Here is a 24513-nt window from a genome sequence, read left to right on the forward strand (position 1 = left end):
TGACCTGCATCTGAGCTTTCATTAACAAATTTTTCTCAACAGATGCGGCCTAACATACTGAGTATTTCCAGCATTTACTATTTAGTTCAGAGATAGTGTAGAAATGGACCTTCGAATCAACGAGACCGCGCTAACCTGCTATCCCCATACACTAGCACTATCTTACACACTGGGGGCAATTTTACATTTTTACCAAAGCCAATTAATCTACAAACCTGTACAACTTTGGAATTTGGAGGAAACCGGATGCACAGTGTCCCTTGCCCAGAGTAGGTGAATCGAGGACTAGAGGATATAGGTTTAAGGTGAAGGGGAAAATATTTAATAGGAATCTGAGGGGTCGATTTTTCATACAAAGGGTGGTGGGTGTATGAAACAAACTGCCAGAGGAGGTAGTTGAGGCAGGGACTATCCCAACATTTAACAAACAGTTAGACAGGTATATGGATAGGACAGGTTTGGAGGGATATGGACCAAACATGGCCAGGTGGGACAAGTTCAAGGTCACATCTATTGCCACATGCACCAATTAAGGTACAGTGGAATTTGATTTACCATGCAGCCACACAATCAAAAAGAGCACAATACACAATACAATACAACATGAACATCCACCACAATGGAATCAACATTCTTCACTGTGGTGGAAGGCAATAACTTTGTCAGTCCTCCTCCTTTGTTCACCCGTGGTCGGGGCCATGAACCCTCCGCAGTCGCCGCTATGGACGGCCCGATGTACAGGCCCTCTCGTCGGGATGCTTAAAACTCCAACGTCGGGACTGACGGACACTCCGTGGCTAGCAGGTCCCGAATCGGCCGCTTCCTATCGGAGACCGCTGCTTCACGATGTTATGGGCCGCAGGCCGGCGGTCGGAGCTCTTCTCTGGCGAACCCCGGCAAGGGATCCCAGACTCCGCGATGGAAAGTCCACACCCCACCCGGGGCTAGAAGCTCCGCAGACTGTGGCTTCAGGATGTTATAGTCCGCGGGCCAGTGATCAGAGCACTTCTTCTGGCGACCCCCGGCAAGGGATCACCCGGCTCCGCGATGGAAAGTCCGCACTGTGCCCGCTGCTGAAATTCTGGGCCCGACTCCGGGAGAGGCCGCACCAATCCAAGCTGTTAGGCCGCGAGGGAGGGCGAAAATGTGACTAGGAGAAAAGTCGCGTTCCACCAAGGTAAGTGACTAAAAGTTTCACCCTTCCCCGCCCCCACTCTAAAACACATTTACAGACATACTGAAAACAAAAAAAAAGTCAATAGGACAAACAGCTGCTGGCGAGGCTTCCGGCTCGCGGAACCACCCGACACGCTCACTAGTGTAGCTGGGACATGTTGGCTGGTGTGGGCAAGTTAGGCCGGAGGGCCTGTTTCCACACTGTATCACTCTATGACCCTGGGAAAACCCACACAGTCACAAGGAGAACATGCTAACTCTGTACAGACAGCACCCGTAGTTAGGATCAAACCCGGGTATCTGGCGCTGTAATGGGCCTGTCCCACTTAAGCGATTTTTCAGGCGACTGTCAAGTTGCCGGTAGTCGCCTGAAAAACCGGCAACTGGAACGAGTGGAATACACACATACACATCGCTTCCTTCACCAGCCCGATATGCAAGCGGGGGATAGGGCAAGCGGGGGGAGCGGTCTGAGTGAAAGTCATAAGATGCAATGCCAAGGTGATACCGCGATGAACAGGAAGGTTGGCACTGTAATTAAGACAGCTAAAGCACAGTGTAAGGCAAGTCCTTTAAAGGAGGGGGGTAGAGGGGGGGAGAAGGAGTGGAGACAATTTTTAAGAAGCCAGAGATACACGGCTGTGAAGCTCGGCAGACATTTAACGTTACCGGTCGGTTATCCTTGGTTCTGAAAATTACTGCTTCCTTTTTTTTCCCCCAATGAGCCAATGAAATTCACCGGTCAGCACCGGCTACAACTTACGAGAACCTTCGACCTCCTGGCAACCCACTATGGCCTCTTGGCGACCCACCTACGGCATGAGAATTCTCGCTACTCTTCATGGCGGCTTCATGTTGAAAAATTTGCGGCGACCATAATGAGGCCACGACTAGTTCCCAGAATGCGGGAACCCCTCACGACCATGAAGGCGACTCCCCGGCAACCACCCGCGAACATGTGGCGACTGCATAGTCTCCTGCAGTCGCCTAAAAATCTGACAAAGTGGGACAGGCCCATTAGGCAGCAACTCTGTGCCACCGTGACACCCCAATTGGCTTATTTGAGATCTCCATCATTCACCATATATTGCTTTTGAAAAAGAAACACACAAGAATATAAATAGGCCACACAGCCTTCTGCCTGTTCCACAATTCAATAAGATCAAAGCTGATCTTTTCACAGTTCCACACGCCTACACAAACCCAATAGCAAACTGATTCACTTAGCATCTACCAATCTTTTTCTTCTCATCTCGATTGTGAATGGCTAAGCACTTGTATTGAGACTGTGACCCTTAGTTCTCGGGAAAGCAGGCAACATAATCAAGGTCCATCCATCTTTTTCCGTTCTGTTGGGCAGCATGAACAAAAGCTAGAAAGCAACACCCGATTCAGGAATAGCTACTCCCCACTGTCAGCAGATTACTGAATGGTCCTCCCATAAGCGAGGGTGTAGACCTGATCTCCCAACCTAGCGCATTGAGGAAAAGATTAGTGAAGACAAATGTAGGTCACTTACAATCACAGACAGGTGAATTTATATTGGGAAACAAGGAAATGGGAGAACAGTTAAACAAGTGCTTTGGTTCTGTCTTCACTTAGGAAGACACAAACAATCTCCCTGAAATACTAGGGGACCAAGGATCTAGTGGGAGGGAGGAACTGAAGGGAATCCACATTAGTCAGGAAATAGTGTTCGGTAAACTGTTGGGACTGAAGGCAGATAAATCCTCAGGGCCTGATGGTCTGCATCCCAGAGTGCTCAAGGAGGTGGCCCTAGAAATCGTGGATGCATTGGTGATCATTTTCCAATGTTCTCTCGACTCTAGATCAGTTCCTGTGGACTAGAGGGTAGCCAATGTAACTCCACTTTTTAAGAAAGGAGGGAGAGAGAAAACAGGGAATTATAGACCAGTTAGCCTGACATCGGTAGTGGGGGAGATGCTTGAGTCAATTATTAAATATGTTATAGCAGCATATTTGTGAAGGGGAAATCATGCTTGACTAATCTTTTGGAATTTTTTGAGGATGTAACAAGTAGAATGGATAAGGGAAAGCCAGTGGATGTGGTGTATCTGGACAAAAAGTATTTGACAAGGTCCCACACAAGAGATTAGTGTGCAAAATTAGAGCACGTGGTATTGGGGGCAGGGTATTGACATGGATAGAGAACTGGTTGGCAGACAGGAAGCAAAGAGTAGGAGTTAACGGGTCCTTTTAAGAATGGCAGGCAGGGGTGCCGCAAGGCTCAGTGCTGGGACGTCAGTTATTTACAATATATATTAACGATTTAGACAAGGTAAATGTAACATCTGCAAGTTTGCAGATGACACAAAGCTGGGTGGCAGTGTGAGCTGCGAGGAGGATGCTATGAGGCTGCATGGTGACTTGAATAGGTTGGGTGAGTGGGCAGATGCAGTATAATGTGGATAAATGTGAGGTTATCCACTTTGGTGGCAAGAACAGGAAGGCAAATTATCCGAATGGTGTCAGATCAGGAAAAGGGGAGGTGCAACATAACCTTGGTGTGCTTGTACATCAGTCACTGATAGTGAGCATGCAGGTACAGCAGGCAGTGAAGAAACCTAATGGCATGTTGGCCATTGCGAGAGGATTTGAGTTTGGGAGTAGAGAGGTCCTACTGCAGTTGTACAGGGCCCTGGTGAGACCACACAAAATTGTGTGCAATTTCGGTCTCTTAATTTGAGGAAGGAATTATTGCTATTGAAGGTATGCAGCGTAGGTTCACCAGGTTAATTCCCGGGATGGCGGGACTGTCATATGACGAAAGAATGGGTCGACTAGGCTTGCATTCACTGGAATTTAGAAGCATGAGAGAGGATCTTATAGAAACATATAATATCCTTAAAGGATTGGACAGGCTAGATGCAAGAAAATGCTTGTTCCCAATGTTGGGGGACTCCAGAACCAGAGGTCACAGTTTAAGAATAAGGGTAGGCCACTTAGGGCTGAGATGAAGAAAATCTTTTTCACCCAGAGAGTTGTGAATCTGTGGAATTCTCTGCTACAGAAGGCAGTGGGGGCTGTCGCTGGATGCTTTCAAGAGAGAGTTAGATTTGGCTCTTAGGCAGAGCTGCCAAGTTTTGTCAGAGCATTTCAATATTCTAGTACCTGAAAATCAGTGTTTTGCTGATGAAATAAATGGTTTTTTTTATGTGTGGTCATACCCATGTAAGAGTACAAGAATGCATAACTTTGCTACCAATTGACATGTCTTCTACGCACCTTACTTGACAGTGTAATCATTGCCATCTCTTTGTATACTGCTGTTTGAATGGCTGCTTCCTGCTTTTAGCACCAGATGATGTGGAAGCCATTTTGGAAGCTTCCCTCTCCCTCCCTCAACCTCCCTCACTCTCTCTCCCTTCCCCTTTCCCCCCCCCTCTCACTCCCTCCCGTCATCCCTCTCTCTTTCCCTCCCCCTCCCTCTTTCTCTCCCTCCTCCTTTCCCTTCAACCCTACCTCTCTCCTCCTTTTTTCTCCCTCCCTCACTTATTCCCTCCCTCCCTCTCTCCTTCCTCTCTCCCTCCCTCCTTATCCCTATCTCCCTCCCCTCTCTATCCTCTCCCTCTCTCAAGGGGAGGGGAGGGAGGGGTGGGGAGAGGGGTGGGGAGAGGGAGCGCAAGGGGGCAGAGAGGGAGCGGGGGGGCAGAGAGGGAGGGGGGGTAGAGTTTGAGGGTGGAGGGCATGTCGTCACAGGGGAGGGCTGGTTCCCCAATGCAATACTCCCTCGCTCCCGGCTGCAAAACGCACCCATCCCCTACCCGTTGCCCCCACGGGAGGCATGGGGAGCAGAGAGGGAGGGGGTAGAGTTTGAGGGGTGGGTGGGGGGGGCGCGTTATCAAAGGGGAGGGCTAGTTCCCGAACGCAATACTCCCTCGCAACTGGCTCCCTCGCTGCAGGCGGCAGGCAGGGCCAGAGAACGGGGGGGTGGGGGGAGAGTGTGGGGGGGGGGGGGGGGGTCGGGGGGGGGGGGGGGGGGGGGGGGGGGGGGGGGGGGGGGGACGTCACTCGAGCAAGAAGACAGCGGGGGTTTTTTTTTCCATAGGTCTTTCATATTTGTGAACACCCGGGATGGGCTTGCGAGTGGCGCGTCCGGGCGACGTCACTCGCAGCGCGTGAACACAGCGTGCAGCCATGGTGACGTAATCATGTCATCAGCCTACGTTTTATTTTCTAAGTTATAGCAGATTTTTGAAAATTTTGATTAATAACTCGAGAAATAATGCATGAATTTTTCAGATGAGGCAATTTCAGAGTCCACGGGATAAATCTCTATCGGAATATGAAAAAATGCTACCGTTAGGGCGTCGTTCTTTCGAGCAGATGTGATTACACACACCCACACACTTCCAAGATCAGAGTTTTAAGTATATAATAAGATAAGATGTGCAAGGCAAGTTATTTTTTTACACGCGGGTCGGTGGGTGCCTGCAAGACTTTGCCTGGGGTGGTGGTATACTCAGATATGATTGCAGCATTTAAGAAGCCTTTAGATCGACATGAATATTTAAGGAATGGAGGATCATGTGCAAACAGATGAGATTAGATTATTTTGGCATCATGCTTGGCACAGATATTGTGGGCCGAATGGCATGTTCCTGTGTTGTACTGTTCTAGATGATGATGTACAAGTACACGCTCCAAGTCAGCTCTTTCATTGAAGCACAGAGAGCATTAGCCTTGTAAAAAGTGTGTTTTCTGAACATTATTAAATGTGAATATATATCTGAATGCACATCTGAACATATTATATGACAATAATAATGTTCTATCTGAAGAAGGGTCCCGACTCAAAACGTCACCTATCCATGTTCTCCAGAGATGCTACCTGATCCACTGTCTCGACCCGAAACGTCGCCTATTCCTTCGCTCCATGGATACTGCCTCACCTCTCCAGCTTTTTTGTCCAACTTCCAGCATCTGCAGTTCTCTCTTAAACACTGAGTTACTCCAGCACTTTGTGTCCTTTTGCACAAAGCAGAGTTTGTCCATCAACCAGCCCTGACAAGATAGGTCCATGAACAAGACCTTGGAAAATGTGGCCACTTTCCAAATCTCAGGAGCCAGCTCTCATCTGTGGCAGGTATCAATGCTGAAATTCATCACTTTAGTTTGCCAAAACAACCTTTATCCTTTTTAATTTGAAGACGTCACCTATCCATGTTCTCCAGAGATGCTGCCTAACCCGCTGAGTTACCCCAGCACTTTGTGTCCTTCCATAAGCTAGGGTACTGCAGGCCCGTACGAAGATTTTCAGAAAGGGGGGTGGCATGACAGCATTACAAAAAATGTATATGAAGTAACTAGACCAAGTGCAGACCCGTTGGGTCTGTTCCCCCAACGTGCGGTTGTGGGGGGGGGGGGGGGGGGGGGGGGGGGGGGGGAGGCGGCACGCAGCATCACACACACTAACTATCCCCCCCCCCGCACTCACGCTAATTACCCCCATGATATAGGTATGTTGCAAAGCCTACCTGAAGCGTCGTTGAATATCTGCCGCTGAGGTTGTGCGCGATTTTGGCGCCGTTTAGAGGGGGCGGGTTTAAAACGCGATTTTCTCTAAGCTGTACCAATCGAAAATGTTCAGCCTAGTTAATTATTAACGAAAAATCGCTGGAAGACCCCGTCGCAAAAGCTATTATTAGGTTTAAAGGCCTTGAATAATAGTTATAGTAGTTTAAAAATCAATCTTTAAACCCGCGACCGTCAGCAGCCGCAGGGTCTCATAAAGAAAATAGCAGAAGTTAGGTTGTATATTTTTACATTCAAAAGGGCTTCTAAAGATCCCTTTATACAAAATTTAATATTGCGAGTAGCTCAATTTGGGCCCATTATATCGCGCAGTATTTTTCTGGGCATTTGAGGCACAAATCTACCGCAATGTGAACGTTCTAAACCAGCGCGTTCCACAGAGACCCACTGGAAAGCTGATTTAAATGGGCATTTATTTACAGCAATTGAACACTAAATTCCTTCCATTTGGCCTATAAATTAATGTAAATGAGATTTAAAAATCATGTTTTATTGTGAATTATTTGTGAATATTATTTGGACATTTAGGCTATTTAAAAATGTTAATCATTTATTAAGAAATGGATAGGTGTTTAGATCTAGTCATTGAAGTCTGAAATTAGCTACAATTAGGTAACTAACTAATTATATGCTTTAATTTCAGGTCATCCAAGTAAGATTATTTTATATTTGTTTCAGAATGCTTCAATCTATGATAACTGAAAATTTCATTCAGTTCTCTTAATTTTTAAGAAAGTTATGGGCTTTTGACTGTTCACGATCACAGCTTTTTTGTTATGTCCATAGAAAGTCAATAGGGAACAAGATGCTCATTTCCCAGTATGAAAATGGCCATAACTTTTTAAATACTTGAGATATGAAAGTGAATTAGGTGTCAAATTAAACTTATTTTTATGCTTTATCTGATGGGATAAGTTACAGACTTGATTTTTAAAATCTCAAAATTTTGTAACATTGCTACATGATATTATATTTATATTATTCATTTGCTCCTTTTACCCCATAACCACCCTATCTACTGACGCATAGCCCCCAACTTGCAGTCACATCTAGAGAGGGGGGCGGGGGTAGAGAGTGAGGGCAGAGAGAGAAGGGGCAGAGGCAGAGAGAGAGAGACAGAGACACAGGGAGAGGGGCAAGAGGGATAGGGGGGTGGAGAGGAAGATAAGAGGGAGGGTGGGTGATGGGGGAAAGGTGGGGGAGGAGGGGAGGAGAGAGGGTGAGAGTGAGGGGGAGAGAGAGGGGGTGCTGAGAGGGGGGTGAGGTGGGGAGCAGGGAGGGGGAGGAAGGGGGGAGGGTGGAGGGTAGGGGGGGTGGAGAGGGGAGGGGTTTAGGGGAGGGAGGGAGGGGGAGGGGATGGAGGGGAGAGAGGGGGGAGGAGGGGAGGGGGAGGAGGGGAGAGAGAGGGGGGGAGAGAGGTGTGTGGGGGGAGGGGGTTTAGGGGAGGAATGGTGGGGGAGGGGATTGAGGGGAGAAAAAGAGGGGAGAGAGGGGGGGGAGGGGGAGAGAAAGAGGGGGGATAGGAGGGGGGAGGGGGGGAGAGGGGGGATAGGAGAGGGGGGGATAGGAGAGGGGGGGAGAGGAGAGGGGGGGAGAGGAGAGGGGGGGAGAGGAGAGGGGGGGAGGAGGAGAGGGGGGAGGGGAGAGGGGGGAGGGGAGAGGGGGGGAGGGGAGAGGGGGGATGGGGAGAGGGGGGATGGGAGAGGGGGGGAGGGGAGAGGGGGGGAGGGGAGATGAGGGGAGGGGAGAGGAGGGGAGGGGAGAGGGGGGGAGGGGAGAGGTGGGCGGAGGGGGGGAGAGGGGCGGGGGGGGGGGGAGGGGAGAGAGGGGGAGGGGAGAGGGGGGGAGGGGAGGGGGGAGGGGAGAGGGGGGGAGAGGAGAGGAGAGGGGGGAGAACCTAAAAGAGGGGAGAGAGGGGGGGGGAGAGAGGGGGGGGGGAGAGAAGGAAGAGGGGGGGATAGGAGGGGGAGGGGGGGAGAGGGGATAGGAGAGGAGGGATAGGAGAGGAGGGATAGGAGAGGGGGGGATAGGAGAGGGGGGGATAGGAGAGGGGAGAGGAGAGGGGGGAGAGGAGAGGGGGGAGAGAGGAGGGGGGGTGAGAAGGAGGGAGGGGAGAGAAGGAGGGAGGGGAGAGGAGGGGAGGGGAGAGGGGAGGGGAAGGGGAGGGGAGAGGGGGCGGGGAGAAGGGAGTGGGGGTGGGGAGAGGGGGACGGGAGAGGGGGGAGGGGAGGGGAGAGGGGGAGGGGCGAGGGGGGGGGGGAGAGGGGGGAGGGGAGAGGGGGGGGGGGAGGGGGGAGGGAGAGGAGAGGAGAGGAGAGGGGGAGAACCTAAAAAACATTTTAGAACCAAAAAAGACACATTCTGCAAGCATTGTAGAACCAAAAGAGACACGTTTTGCCAACATTTTAGAACCAATACACTTTTTGCAAACATTTTAGAACCAATAGACACATTCTGCAAGCGTTTTAGAACCACTAAGGACACTTACATTTGAGTAGACATGTGTTCAGTGTTATTCACAGCTCAGAGAAACGTGACCCTCTGCCTTCCTCCAGCTTGCAGACACTGATTGAGGCACACCACTTCCTGGTTTTATAGTCCCTCCCCCCCTGCCGCCAGCAGGGGCAGCAGAGAGAATGGGGAATTTTGTAAAATCATTAATATCTCTGTCATTTTTCATCGACGGGAAAAATCCTCGGCACACGTACGGCGGAGGGGAACTCTGAGCAAGGTGGCCAAAAATGACGGCCGTAGGTGGCGGCGTTCTCTCGGAAATCGCAGCACAGATGGCCAAAATCGGTCAAGAACAGACTTTTAGTAATATAGATGTGCGCATAGCGCACATCACGAGCATGAAGCCCCTCGCGGCCAGGGTTTTAGATTATCTCTGTTGCATTCTGAGCATTTTGGAGCATTTTTGCACCAAATTTATGACCAAAATTTCAGAAATAATTTTGGCGGAGTCAAGATTAATGAGTGGGTGGAATGGGATAATTGGGGTCATTTTTTTAAATCAAGAATTGTTGTCCTTGGTTTAATAATCAAGTTGTACTGTTGTAAAATGTTATGTAAAATGTTATAGAGCATGCAAAAATGCAAATAAATTACTGTAAGTTGTTGCATTAAAGAAAACCTTTTTTTAGAAAATGTTTGTGTTGATTTGATTGCCTGTTACTGTTAGACTGTGTTAGTGCATGCAGTGCACCTTTAATGGTCCTCCTGACCTAACAACTTCACATCACATCAATTTCAACATGGAATAGTGATGTGAATACAACATTTAGTTCGACTCCAATTTCCATCATGAAAATCGAAGTCAAACTAAATGGTGCATTTACATTACTATGATCACTTTCAAACTAAGCTATTTTACTGTCATATTATAACAAATTCTAGTTCCATGATGACTCATAAACAAGATCGCAAATCACATTGTGAATTCTCAAACATAATGTGATTGTGAATAATTGCAGAGCTGCCAAGTTTCACCGAGCATTTTCGTATTTTGATGGCTGAAAATCAGTATTTTGTTGGGGAAATCGGTATTTCGCACATAAATGCAATGGAATGTACTACAGGTACACAGAAACTGGATTTTTGAAAATCAGTGTATTGCATGCAACCTCATGTATTCTCAAATATCATTATGGAATACTGAAAATCAGTTCTATTGAATTGTGAAACCATTTTTGATTCTTGTTTATGATTCCATAACATAAAAATATAATAATTATATACATAAATTTTGCAATTCACCATATAGTTTACCAAACAATCAAACATGCTGACATGATACTGCATAACCATTCAGGTGGATGTATATTGCCATTTACCCCTACTACTAATGCCAAGGCATTCGTTGATCTTGGCCTATATGCCATTCCTGGTTCCACGAATATAGCACGGCAGACCAGTTTATCTAGCATGGCAGTCCTCAGTTTGTTAATGCTGTCAGAGCATGTGTCGTTCCGCGTCTACCTCTTCTTGCAGTGCCAAGTTTGGTCTCAGGAAGTGTGACTTTATCTTTAATGGCAGTCCTCAGTTCGTTAACGCTGTCCAAGGCCTGTGTCATTCCGCCACTAGTACACTGATGTAGGTAGCCCGACTTCTACCTCTTCTTGCAGTGCCCTGTTTGGGCTCCCAAAGTGTGAGGGGATTAACAGACAGTTCAGGGTTCCTCTCACAGACTTTGATAACACTCTTGGCAGACCAGCATATATTGCCATTTAGCCATAAATCACATTTTCCAGTTCCATTTTCCGAGAATGTAACTGTGCAAACCTAGTCACCACTTTGTCTAAGTCATGGGCAAAGTCATAGTGAATGTACATTAATAGACAATAGGTGCAGGAGTAGGCCATTCGGCCCTTCGAGCCAGCACCGCCATTCAATGTGATCATTGCTGATCATCCCCAATCAGTACCCCGTTCCTTCCTTCTCCCCATATCCCCTGACTCCGCTATTTTTAAGAGCCCTATCTAGCTCTCTATTGAAAGCATCCAGAGAACCTGCCTCCACCGCCCTACGAGGCAGAGAATTCCACAGACTCACCACTCTCTGAGAAAAAGTGTTTCTTCGTCTCCGTTCTAAATGGCTTACTCCTTATTCTTAAACTGTGGCCCCTAGTTCTGGACTCCCCCAACATCGGGAACATGTTTCCTGCCTCTAGCGTGTCCAAACCCTTAACAATCCTATATGTTTCAATGAGATACCCTCTCATCCTTCTAAACTCCAGAGTGTACAAGCCCAGCTGCTCCATTCTCTCAGCATATGACAGTCCCGCCATCCCGGGAGATTTCCTTGTAAATCTACGCTGCATTCCCTCAATAGCAAGAATGTCCTTCCTCAAATTAGGGGACCAAAACTGCACACAATACTCCAGGAGTGGTCTCACTGGGGCTCTGTACAACTGCAGAAGGACCTCTTTGCTCCTATATTCGATTCCTCTTGTTATAAAGGCCAACATGCCATTTGTTTTCTTCACTGCCTGCTGTACCTGCATGCTTACTTTCATAGACTGATGCCTTGCGGTACCCCACTAGTCACTGCCTGCCATTCTGAAAGGGACCTGTTAATCCCTACTCTTTGTTTCCTGTCTGCCAACCACTTCTCTATCCATGTCAGCACTCTACCCCCAATACCATGTGCCCTAACTTTGCCCACTAAAATCCTATGTGGGACCTTATCAAATGCTTTCTGAAAGTCCAGGTACACTACATCCACTGGCTCTCCCTTGTCCATTTACCTAGATACATCTTCAAAAAATTCCAAAAGATTAGTCAAGCGTGATTTTCCCTTCGTAAATCCATGCTGACTCGGGCCGATCCTGTTACTGCTATCCAAATGTTCGGCTATCTCATCTTTTATAATTGACTCCAGCATCTTCCCCACCACCGATGTCAGGCTAACTGGTCTATAATTCCCTGTTTTCTTTCTCCCGCCTTTCTTAAAAAGTGGGATAACATTAGCTACCCTCCAATCCACAAGAACTGATCCTGAGTCTATAGAACATTGGAAAATTCTCACCAATGCATCCACGATTTCTAGAGCCACTTCCTGAAGTACCCTGGGATGCAGACCATCAGGCCCTGGGGATTTATCAGCCTTCAGTCCCATCAGTCTATCCAACACCATTTCCTGCCTAATGTGAATTTTCTTCAGTTCCTGCCACCCCACATCTTCTGGCCACTACTATATCAGGAAGAGTCTTTGTATCTTCCTTAGTGAAGACGGATTCAAAGTACCTGTTCAACTCATCTGCCATTTCCTTGTTCCCCATAATAAATTCACCTTTTTCGGTCTTCAAGAGACACAAAGGAGGTGGGAGGGAAGGAAGGAAGGTCAGCGCTCCTCGGACAACACCGGATTCATCGCCCCGCTGCCTTGGCCGTCCCTGTCCACCTCTAGGTGCCGCCGCCAAAGGGGGAGGCAGTTGGGATCTCTTCGCCACAGCCTCCCCTCCGTAGTGGCACACAGCGACCGCTATGAGGGCGGGCGGGGCCACCGTCGCCGCTGCTGCTGCTGTTGTTTCGTGAGGCCCGACATTCGCTCCGACCCTCGGTCACCCTGCACTACAGCCTTCGCCGCCGCCGACAAAAGCGAGGGCCCGCTCCGGGAGGCGGTGGGGAGGAGGAACCGGCAGGGGGGGGGGGGGGGGACCGGCAGGGGTGGGCAAGGGACTGGCGGGGGCCGGGGGGGACGTCGACCCGGCCGAAGCAGCGCCTGGTGCCGGGTCACGGCCGCTGCCAGCACTGTTCAGAGTCAGTCCTTCCAGCTTCCCGCGACGGGAGAACGGTCTCCCGGACCACCCGCCGGCAGCGGACCCGCTCCATGGCCGCCAGGTTGGCCGGCGGCGAGGCTCCGACGCCGCGGATGGAGGCGACGCACCGTTTTGGGAGACACTGCAGCCCCGGGCATGGAGAAACGGGCACTCCTTTTTTTCCCCCAAATCATCCCTCGGGTCGGATTGGACCATTCGCGGGTAGTTTAAACACCCCCGATAAACAAACAGACAGATCCCCCTCCCGCAACGCAATATATCACGGTCCCACTCACCCAAACTAGGCCCAGGACGTCGAGGCGATGCATTGAAAATGGCGGCGTCTAATCCCGCCCACTGCGCGCGCGCGGAGAGACGGAGTCACTTTACGTCGCTACTACGTCACCAACTTCTCCGAAATGCTCAGGTCGCAAATATTTTTTTTCAAATCATCCCGCGGGCAAGAACCGGACTTTCCCGAATTGCGGTCCAATTTTTTTTTTCCTCGGGATTTGCTTTTATTCTGGAAAAAAGGGGGTGGGTGCAACCGCACCCAACGCACCCCCCTCTTCAGACGGCCATGTACTGTCCAATTCACCACTAACCCATTGTGGACATTTGACTTTATCCATGGAACTGATGTGCTACAATGCTGAGAACTATATTCTCCACTCTGTATCTTCACCTTTGCTCTACCTATTATACTTGAGTTCAGCTTGATTGTATTTATGAATGGTTTATCTGATCTGTCTGGATAGCATATAAAACACAGCTTTTCACTGTACCTCAGTACACGTGACAATAATAAACATCAACATAAATCACTCTGAAGGGTCTCGACACAAAACATCACCCATTCGTTCTCTCCAGAGATGCTGCCTATCCCGCTGAGTTACTCCAGCATTTTGTGTCCACCCTTGGTTTAAACCAGCATCTGCAGTACCTTCATACACATCAACATAAATATTTTGCCCCATATGTGGCAAAATTTGCAAGTTCCGCATTGACCACGTCAGCTGCCTCAGATGGGAAGAAGAATCCAGCCATTCCAAATACTAGGCACTGCTTCAGATAATTTGCCACCCTAGTTTCGAATTGAACAAAATCATTTTCAACATTTGTCCAAGCCTACCATCCCAAAGACATGCAGATTTGTAGATTACTTGGCCTCTAAACTGCCCCTAGTGTGTAGGAATTGGGTGAGAAAGCGGGATAACAGAACCATAACAACATTGAAAAGCCATTGGGATAGGCTCTTGGATAGTAAAGGTTTAGAGGGATATGGACCTAATGCAAGCAAGTGGGACTAATATGGATGAGGCATCAAGTTGGGCCAAAGAGCCTGTTTCTGTGCTACATAACTTTATAATTCTGTAACTAGTGTGAATGGCTGATGGATGGTTGGGAGTGGACGAGTTTATTGTTACATGTATGGAAGTACTGTGAAAAGCATTTTGTTGCGTGCTATCCAGTCAGTGGAAGGACTATACTTGATTATAATCGAGATATCCAGTGTACAGATAGATAACATTTTGTGTAAGATAAAGTCCAGTAAAGTCCGATTAAATATGGTCCGAGGGTCTCCAATTACCTCCAATCACCCAAATATTCATCAATCATCAATTAACCTTTTCCCATAACACATGACATTAAAATAACCAGCTCCGTCAATGACAGCTCAACATACGGATCAAGATAAAACTATTCTTGTACAGCCATAAATTCATCCTCCACACTATTACTGCTCAATGGATATGCTCAGTCGCTAAGTAAATTAGAGTCCCTTGTGGCCGTTGTAGTACACTGTCACATGTAATCTCTGATATACATATTATACTCTGCAGTGCCAGAACTGCTTGGAGGCTAAAACACACGCTCCTCCCCCTCTAATCAACCCATTCAGCTCCTTGGCATGTCTTCACTGATTCATAGGTTCATAACTGATAGCAGCAGAATTAGGCCTTTCGGCCCATCGTCTACTCCAACATTCAATAATGGCTGATCTATCCCGCCCTGTTAATCCTATTCTCCTGCCTTCTCCCCATAACCCCTGACTCCTGCACTAATCAAGAATCTATCTCTCTCTGCATTAATAATATCAATTCCACAGCCTGAGGCAATGAATTCCAGATTCACCACCCTATGACTTCAGAAGTTCCTCCTCATCTCCTTCCTAAAGGAACATCCTTTTATTCTGAGGCTATAACCTCTGGTCTTAGACTCTCCCACTAGTGGAAACATCCTCTCCACATCCGCTCTATCCAGGCCTTATCCACTACTACTGTATCTACAACTTGACGTTCCTAGCCAAGAGCCTTCATCTCTCTTGCCTTTATCCCACTCTTCAAATTAAAGCTACCTGCATCTCTTTCGTTCTCTTTTAAATCTCCAACCTTGGTCACTATGCAACTGCATCGCATGCAATGGCTTGATACTGCAGCCGTTTATTTCTATTCATGTCATTAATTCTTATTCTGTATGCTGCCTGCATTCAGATGAAGAGCCTTCGGTTTTAACCATCTTTGCCGGCTCTGACGCTAATTGGCAGTATCCTCACTGGCTCCTGAGCTCGTCTTCCTGACGACTACAGTTAACCTATGCAATTTGCTAATCATGCACCACTAATTTCTCCTTTCTCTTAATGCCCACTCACCAGAGCCCACACACTGACCACTCCTAGTTTACCTTCTAGTTTTAGAGATGCAGCATGGAAACAGGCCCTCTGGCCCACGCCGACCATCTGTGTTATCCCAATTTCTCATCCGCTCCCTACACACTAGGGGCAATTTAGAGGCTAATTATTGTTGTATTTGCTTATAAATGCAACAATGACTATGTCAAAGCCTTTAGCTTTGTGATACAGCATGGAAACAGGCCTTTCGGCCCACCAAGTCCATGCGTTCAAAGGAGAACATGCAAACTTCACACAGGCAGCACCCTAGGTCAGGACCGAAGCTGGGTCTTGGCGCTGCGAGGCAGCAGCTCTACCAGGTGCCCAACCTTAATTATTTAGTTATCGATTCCCTAATGCCCCTGTCCCACTTAGGAAACCTGAACGGAAACCTCTGGAGACTTTGCGCCCCACCCAAGGTTTCCGTGCGGTTCCCGGAGGTTTTTGTCAGTCTCCCAACCTGCTTCCACAACCTGCAACCTCCGGCAACCACCTGCAACCTCCGGGAACCGCACGGAAACCTTGGGTGGGACGCAAAGTCTCCAGAGGTTTCCGTTCAAGTTTCCTAAGTGGGACAGGGGCATAAGATATTGGTCCCTGTTCAATTCAAGTTAAGTGATATGCATCTAAACTAAAAAGCTCCCTCGCTACCCAGCGTACTAATGATCAATCAAAAAAATTCTCACACATCAACCTATAAGCCAAATATTAATTTCTCTGCTCATCTTTATCTTGCAGCTGTTTGCATGTAGCTCAGGTGGTGGACTGGAAATGTTCTTGTTTTTTTTTTTTTATGTGGACCATAGCTGTTCATGCCCTTAAGGCAGAAACTCATTTTCCCTATGTTTGTCTCCTGTATTGGCTTAAATGAAGAACTACTGATTTAACCACTGATTTACAGTGACTAGAGATGTCAAATTGTTTATTGCACAGGATTGCTGGAAGTTTAAAAATCAATGTTTTAGGAAATGTATGCACCGACAGATTTTTTTGGTTGATGTGGCCAACTCTCAGTCTTGCCCAGAACACAGAAAAGGTTTATTATCTCATATGATTAAGCCTAATAGTTTAGGACGGCACAATGGCACAGTTGGTAGAGTTGTCGTCTCACAGCACCAGTCCCGGGTTAATTGTGTACGAAGGAACAACACATGCTGGTTTACACCAAAGATAGACACAAAATGCTGGAGTAGCTCAGCAAGTCAGGCAGCATCTCTGGAGAAAAGGAATAGATGACATTTCAGGTTGGAACCCTTCTTCAGACTGATTATTTCCTGAATTTGGGTGCTGTCTGAGTGGAGTTTACATGCTCACACTGTGATCGTATGGATTTTCTCTGGGTGCTCGGGTTTCCTCCCACATCCCAAAGACGTACGGGTTTATAGGTTGATTGGCCTTTGTAAATTGCTCTTAATGTATTGGCAGTGGGTGTGAAAGTGGGATAACATAGAACTAGTGTGAACAGATGATCGATGGTCAGCGTGGACTTGGTGGGCCGAAGAGCCTTTTTCCATGCTGTTTCAAGTAATCAAGTGTGGAGGAGTCAAGAAAATCGCCTTTAATATTTCAGTATGCAGAAACAATGAACTGAAGATGCTGGTTTTCAAAAACAAAAATGCTAGAGTCAGCCAGTCAGTCAGCATATCTGGAGAACATGGATAAATGATGTTTCGGTTTGAGACTTCTTCAGTCTGAATTAGGGTCCCAAGCCGAAACGTTACCTGTCCATATTCTCCAGATATGCGTTTAATATTTCAGTCCTGCTTTCTATTAAAACGAAAAGCCACAAAACCCCTTTATATTCCTGGTACATGCCGAGCTGTGTTTACAGAATATACATAAAGTCTGCCTGTCAGTGAACAGCCAATAAGGAAGCTATTTCCCATCTCAGTGCTTGCTGCTGATGTTATTCCTCAATACTGAGCCTGTAAGCTCAAGATAAAGATAAATCACAGGCACACATTTCATTCCAACCCTGGGCCATCAACACACCAAATGCACAAGGAACCCACTAGGTTCTCTGAACATCTCCATATAATTGACAACCCGAGCCTTCAGTGGAAATAGACAATCGTAGAACATACCTGCCTTAACCAATGACCTTGGTTTGATTACCCTCCTCGTTTGTTCCCCTCTTCTCCTCGTGCCCCATTCTGGGGCACACCCATTTCTCCCACTATCCTGCCTTCCGTTCCCCCTCCCCACCATCCTCTTCCACCTATATCATTGTCATCTCTTGCCTTTGTCGGCGTCCATGTCGCGGGGCTGGAAACTGGAGGTATCCTGAGCTACTTCTGCTACCACCATCATCTATTGCAACAAGCGATGGCTCCTACTGATTGTCGCCCGGAAGCTTGCGTCCTTTTCAGGACGGACGATGACAGCGATGTCAACATTTGAAACATGGAATTGGACACGAAAGAAGAAGCAGAAGTCCACCCACCTGCAAATAAAACCACCCCTTCAACTGTATCCACCTATCACTTGCCAGGCTTGGTCCCATCCCACCCTCTTTTCCAATAGTTTCCCCCTCCCTCCACTACAGTCAGTCTGAAGAAAGGTCCCGACCCAAAACGCCACCTATCCATGTCCTCCATAAATGCTTCCTGACCCACTGAGTTACTTCTGCCCTTTGTGTTTTTCCTAGTTTGATTATTTTTTGAAAGGTAAATCTGTTTTTTCTTAGTTTACTCTGTTTTTCCCCTCAGAAAAAGAACACAAAGTGCTGGGGTCAGGCAGCATCTCTGGAAAATATGGATAGGTGACTTTTCGGATTGTTGACCATCTCTAATGTTTTTACCCGTTCCAAATCTTTTACCATCAGCAGCATGGTGGGCAATTTACTGGAGTAGTATCCATGCTGCCTCCTCATTCCTCACCAAACACAGTGATTGAGCTGTCACCTAGCCCACAACTAACAATGCACCATTGTGGGCTCCATCTTTCCTTGAATATTGTTATTTTTTGCATATCTTTCATTCATTTGTTCTATATCTCTCTATATATCACCGTCTATATCTATCATTTCCTTTCCCCCCCCCCGACTCTCAGTCTGAAGATGGGTCTCGACCCAAAATGTCACCTCTTCCTTTTCTCCAGTGATGCTGCCTGACCCGTTGAGTTACTCCAGTTTTTTGTATCTATTACAGTGATATGGCTGTGTTTAAGAAGGAACTGCAGATGCTGGAAAATCGAAGGTACATAGTGATATGGCTGCTTTGGTCACAATCTATTTTACTATGTTCAAGCACTTGTTAATCCAGAAGAAGGCCATTCACCTTTGTGCACAAGAATCAGAACCCTCTGAAGGCCTTTCCACCTCTCAATATTCTGCCTAACCCCTCATTATGTCCACAAACTGGTCATACAACACCTGCTTCAACTCACCACCCTGGCTCTATCCCAGCCATGGGCCTGGTCTATCACTGTATCCCTCTCCCAAACATTGTCCCCTTCAATCTGTGCCCAATCCAGTCCTGCAACCACAACCCACCTTATCCATCCCTCCCCACTCAGTGCTAGACTGGGAAGACGATACTAAGGCTGTCTCATTTTACAAATCCTGGATCATAGACCCTGGACTCCCGCGCTACTCCCCCTTGCAGTACACATTCTTGTCCCGTACCCCCCCCCCCCCCACCCACCCACACTCTTGACGTGTTCTCTCCCTTGGTGCACATCCTTTTCGAAATGCAATCTTCCCCACCCCCTGCACAGGCACCGCCCCAGCCCCACAGTCCCCACCCTTCTCCTAGAAGCCCCTCCTTGACCCACAGTCCCCGTCCCCTCCATCCCCACCCCATCCCTCCCTCCTCTTGCCCCACCACAGCATCCACAGACCCCACCCCCTCTCCTCTATGGACACCTCCCCCTTTCTTATCTCCCTCACCCATAGGACCTGCCCCCTTCCTCCCCTCCCTACACACACCTCCACCCCTCCTTGCACGCCTCACCCACTCCCAGAAATACTAGGGGACCGTGGATCCAGTGCGAGGGAGGAACTGAGGGAATCCACATTAGTCAGGAAATGGTGTTAGGTAACTGTTGGGACTGAAGGCAGATAAATCCCCAGGGCCTGATGGTCTGCATGCCAGAGTGCTCAAGGAGGTGGCCCTAGAAATCGTGGATGCATTGGTGATCATTTTCCAATGTTCTCTCGACTCTGGATCAGTTCCTGTGGACTGGAGGGTAGCCAATGTAACTCCACTTTTTAAGAAAAGATGGAGAGAAAAAACAGGGAATTATAGACCAGTTACCCTTACAGGGTAGATGCTTGAGTCAATTATTAAAGATGTAATAGCAGCGCATTTGGAAAGCAGTGACAGGATCAGTCAAAGTCAGCATGGATTTATGAAGGGGAAATCATAGACTAATCTGGAATTTTTTGAGGATGTACCAAGTAGAATGGATAAGGGAGAGCCAGTGGATGTGGTGTATCTGGACTTTCAAAAAACCTTTGACAAGGTCCCACACAAGAGATTAGTGTGCAAAATTAGAGCACATGGTATTGGGGGTAGGGTATTGACATGGATAGAGAACTGGTTGGCAGCCAGGAAGCAAAGAGTAGGAATTAACAGGGCCTTTTCAGAATGGCAGGCAGTGACTAGTGGGGTGCCGCAAGGCTCAGTGCTGAGATCACAATTATTTACAATATATATTAACGATTTAGACAAGGGAATTAAATGTAACATCTCCAAGCTTGCGGATGCCACAAAGCTCGGTGGCAGTGTGAGCTGCGATGAGGATGCTATGTGGCTGCAAGGTGACTTGGATAGGTTGGGTGAGTGGGAAGATGCATGGCAGATGCAGTATAATGTGAATAAATGTGAGGTTATCCACTTTGGTGGCACGAACAGGAAAGCAGATTATTAATGAATGATGTCAGGTTAGGAAAAGGGGAGGTGCAACGAAACCTGGTTATCCTTATACATCAGTCACTGATAGTAAGCATGCAGGTACAGCAGGCAGTGAAGAGAGTTAATGGCATGTTGGCCTTCATTGCGAGAGAATTTGAGTTTAGGAGCAAGGAGGTCCTACTGTAGTTGTACAGGGCCCTGGTGAGACCTCACCTGGAGTATTGTGTGCAATTTTGGTCTCCCAATTTGAGGAAGGACATTATTGCTATTAAGGGAGTGCAGCATAGGTTCACCAAATTCCCAGGATGGTGGAACTGACATATGATGAAAGAATGGGGCGATTGGGCTTGTATTCACTGGAATTTAGGAGGATGAGAGGGTATCTTATAGAAACAAACAAAATTCGTAAAGGATTGGACAGGCTAGATGCAGGAAAAATGTTTCTGATGTTGGGTCACAGTTTAAGAATAAGGCATGGGCCATTTAGGACTGAGATGAGGAAATACTTTTTCACCCAGAAAGTTGTGAATCTGTGGAATTCTCTGCCACAGAAGGCAGTGAAGGCCAATTCACGAGATGTTTTCAAGAGAGTTAGATTTCTTAGGGCAAAAAGACTCAAGGGATATGGGGAAATAGCAGGAATCTGGTACTGGTTTTGGATGATCAGCCATCAGCCTGCACACATACCCCACCCCCTCCGTCCTCTGCCTTCAAGCCCCTCCACTCCACTCTCCCCATCTTCCTCTTTCTCCAGTGCCAGAGCCTCGCTCACAGACCTCCCCCCATCCCTCTTCACTCACACTCCACCCTCTCCACTCCACAGACACTGCCCCCACCGTTGATCCCACCCCTTCCCCAAACCCCACCACTCTAGTCACCCCCCTCTCCTTCCCTACTCCCCCTCTCCACCCACACTCCTCTCCCCGTTCCCCTTCCCCCAAATCCCCTCTGCTCATCTTCCTCCACTCTCCCCATCCTCCCCTTCCACAGAGCACCCCTCTTCCTCCCACACTCCCCCTCCCTCTACCCACACACCCCCCCGTCCAATCCTCTTCCTCCACTGCACACCCCCTCCACTCACTCCTCACACTCCCCCATACACCCTCCACTCCCTCCCCTCCACCCTCCCTCCACTCATCCCCTCTCTCGCCACGTCCTCATCCCACTCTCATCCATCATGCCCACCCCTCCAGATCCCCCTCTCCTTCCCCAATCCCTCTCCCCAAACTCCCCCTCTCCCTACACACTTCCCCCTTCCACACTCCCCCTCTGCCTCCCACACCCCCCCTCCAAGCTTCCCCCTCTCCCTCCACGCTTCCCCCTCTCCACCACACCCCCCTCTCCCGACACACTCCCCCTCACACTCCACTCCCCTACACACTCCCCCCTCTCCCTACACACTCCCCCCCTCTCCCTACACACTCCCCCCTCTCCCTCCATTACACTTCCTCATCCCACTCTCATCCTTCATGCCCACCTCTCCACACAGAGCCCCCCTCTCCTTCCACTCTCCCTCCACCACACTTCCCTCCAAACGCCCCCTCTTCATCCTTACACTGCCCCCTCTCCCTTCCACACTCCCCCTCCCTCCCACATTCCTCCCCCTCTCCCACCCCCCCTCCTCCCCACTACCCCGTTCCATCCACACTACCCCCTTAGTCTCCCCCCTCCCTCCACACGCCCCTTCTACCCTCCCTCCACTCATCCTCTTGCCCCCACTCCTTCCTCATCCCCCTCTCCCCCCTCATGCCCACCCCTCCACACAGAGCCCCCCTCTCCCTCCACACTCCCTCCCTCCACACACTCCCCCTCTCCTCTCCACGCTTCCCCCTCTCCCTCCACACTCCCCCCTCTCCCTCCACACTCCCCCCTTTCCCTACACACTCCCCCCTCTCCCTACACACTTCCCCCTTCCTCACTCCCCCTCTGCCTCCCACACACACCCCTCCAAGCTTCCCCCTCTCCCCCACACACCCCCCTCTCCCCCACACAGCCCCCTCTCCCGACACTCTCCCTCCTCTCCCGACACTCTCCCTCCCCTTCACACTCTCCCTCCCCCCTCTCCTCACATCCCCTCTACCCTCCCTCCACTCATCCCCTCTCCCTCCACTACACCCTCATCCCACTCTCATCCTTCATGCCCACCCCTCCACAGAGCCCCCCTCTCCTTCCACACTCTCCCTACAACACACTTCCCTCCAAACGCCCCCTCTTCATCCTTACACTGCCCCCTCTCCCTTCCACACTCCTCCCTTCCACACTCCCCCCTCCCACATTCCTCTCCCTCCCCCCCACTACCCCGTTCCATCCACACTACCCCCTTAGTCTCACCTCTCCCTACACTCCCCCCTGCCTCCACACGCCCCTTCTACCCTCCCTCCACTCATCCTCTCGCCCCCACTCCTTCCTCATCCCACTCTCGTCCCTCATGCCCACCCCTCCACACAGAGCCCCCCTCTCCCTCCACACTCCCCCTCTCCCACCACCACACCCCCCCCCCCCTCTCCCTCCACCACACTCCCCCTCTCCCTCTACACTCCCTCCTCCCTCCGCCACACTCCCCCTCTCCCCTCCCCACTCCCACTCTCCCTCCCCCTCCACCACACTCCCCCTCTCCCTCCCCCTCCCACCACCACACCCCCCCTCTCCCTCCACCACACTCCCCCTCTCCCTCCACCACACTCCCCCTCTCCCTCCACCACACTCCCCCTCTCCCTCCACCACACTCCCCCTCTCCCCTCCCCACTCCCACTCCCACTCCACACTCTCCCTCCACACTCCCCCTCCACACTCCCCCTCTCCCTCCACACTCCCCCTCTCTCCATCCACACTCCCCCTCTCCCTCCACACTCCCCTCCACAACACACTCCCTCTCTCCCTCCACCACACTCCCCCTCTCCCTCCACCACACTTCCCTCTCCACACTCCCCCTCTCCCTCACACCACACTCCCCCTCTCCCCTCTCCACACTCCCCCTCCACCACACTCTCCCTCACACTCTCCCTCCCCACTCCCCCTCTCCACCACACTCACCCCACTCCCCCCACACTCTCCCTCTCCTACACCATGTCTCTCGCCGCTGCGCCACAGCGCCTGTACCTTGCGGCTGAGATACTCCCGGACGAGTGCGGCGGCCGTCTCCTCCACGCTGCCGTTGTCCATGGCGGCGGGTGCGGGTTGTGCGGGCGCCGCGTCTCCCTCCCTCTCCCGCCCTCGCCCTCGCGCCTCATTCAAACGGCCCCAGCGGCGGCCCCGAGCTGCGCCAACCGCCCGCGTCAACCCCCCGCCCACCGGCCTCACTAACTCGCTGCCCAAGCCCCGCCCTCGGCCCCCCGCCCATTGGCCAGCACCCCTCACGTCCCGCATCAACCCTCTCCCCATTGGATGCCCGGAGCGTCAATCACCCCCCCTCCTCGACGTCAACCACGAAGTTCGGTTGCGCGTCTTGTTCCGTTGCTGAGGGAAGCGCCTGAGTAGCAACGGCGGGGCCCACCGGCAGGTACTTAAAAGGGCAATGACCATGAAGATTAATTTTTGTATAAGAAGGAACTGCAAATGCTGGTTTAAACCGAACACAGATACAACATGCTGGAGTAACTCAGTGGGACAGGCAGCATCTCTGGAGAGAAGGTATGGGTGATGTTTCGGTTCCAGACCCTTCTTCACAATTTGCTGAATTGCATGAATTTGCTGGGCTGCATCAGATATTGTTGAACATAAGGCACAAAAAAAGCTGGAGTAACTCAGCGGGTCAGGCAGCATGTCAGGGAGGAAGTTTAAAAACCTGGCTTGCAAACTGAAACATCACCCATTCCTTCTCTCCGGAGATGCTGCCTGTCCCGCTGAGTTTGTGTCTATCTTCAACAGTGTTTTGGTGAAAGATCTTTGGTTTTGGTGTCAAATGTCCCAGACAGAACAATGGGATTCTTACTTACAGCAGCACAACACAATATGTAAACATACTCTTTCCGCTGACAGGTTTTGCGCAACACAAG

At 49.7% G+C, this 24513-nt stretch overlaps 1 protein-coding gene across 1 annotated transcript in view; it reads right to left on the reverse strand.

Moving 5' to 3' along the window:
- mindy4 (MINDY lysine 48 deubiquitinase 4) overlaps positions 1 to 23763 on the reverse strand; it is a 204321-nt gene extending 180558 nt beyond the window's left edge. Inside the window, exon 1 of the mRNA XM_033040703.1 lies at positions 23618 to 23763. Coding sequence (XP_032896594.1) covers positions 23618 to 23680 — 63 coding nt within the window. The 5' untranslated portion in view covers positions 23681 to 23763. The remainder of the gene's footprint in view (positions 1 to 23617) is intronic.
- Between the last annotated feature and the right edge of the window lie 750 nt (positions 23764 to 24513).

This window comes from Amblyraja radiata, chromosome 2, assembly GCF_010909765.2.
Source record: "Amblyraja radiata isolate CabotCenter1 chromosome 2, sAmbRad1.1.pri, whole genome shotgun sequence".
NCBI lineage: Eukaryota > Metazoa > Chordata > Chondrichthyes > Rajiformes > Rajidae > Amblyraja > Amblyraja radiata.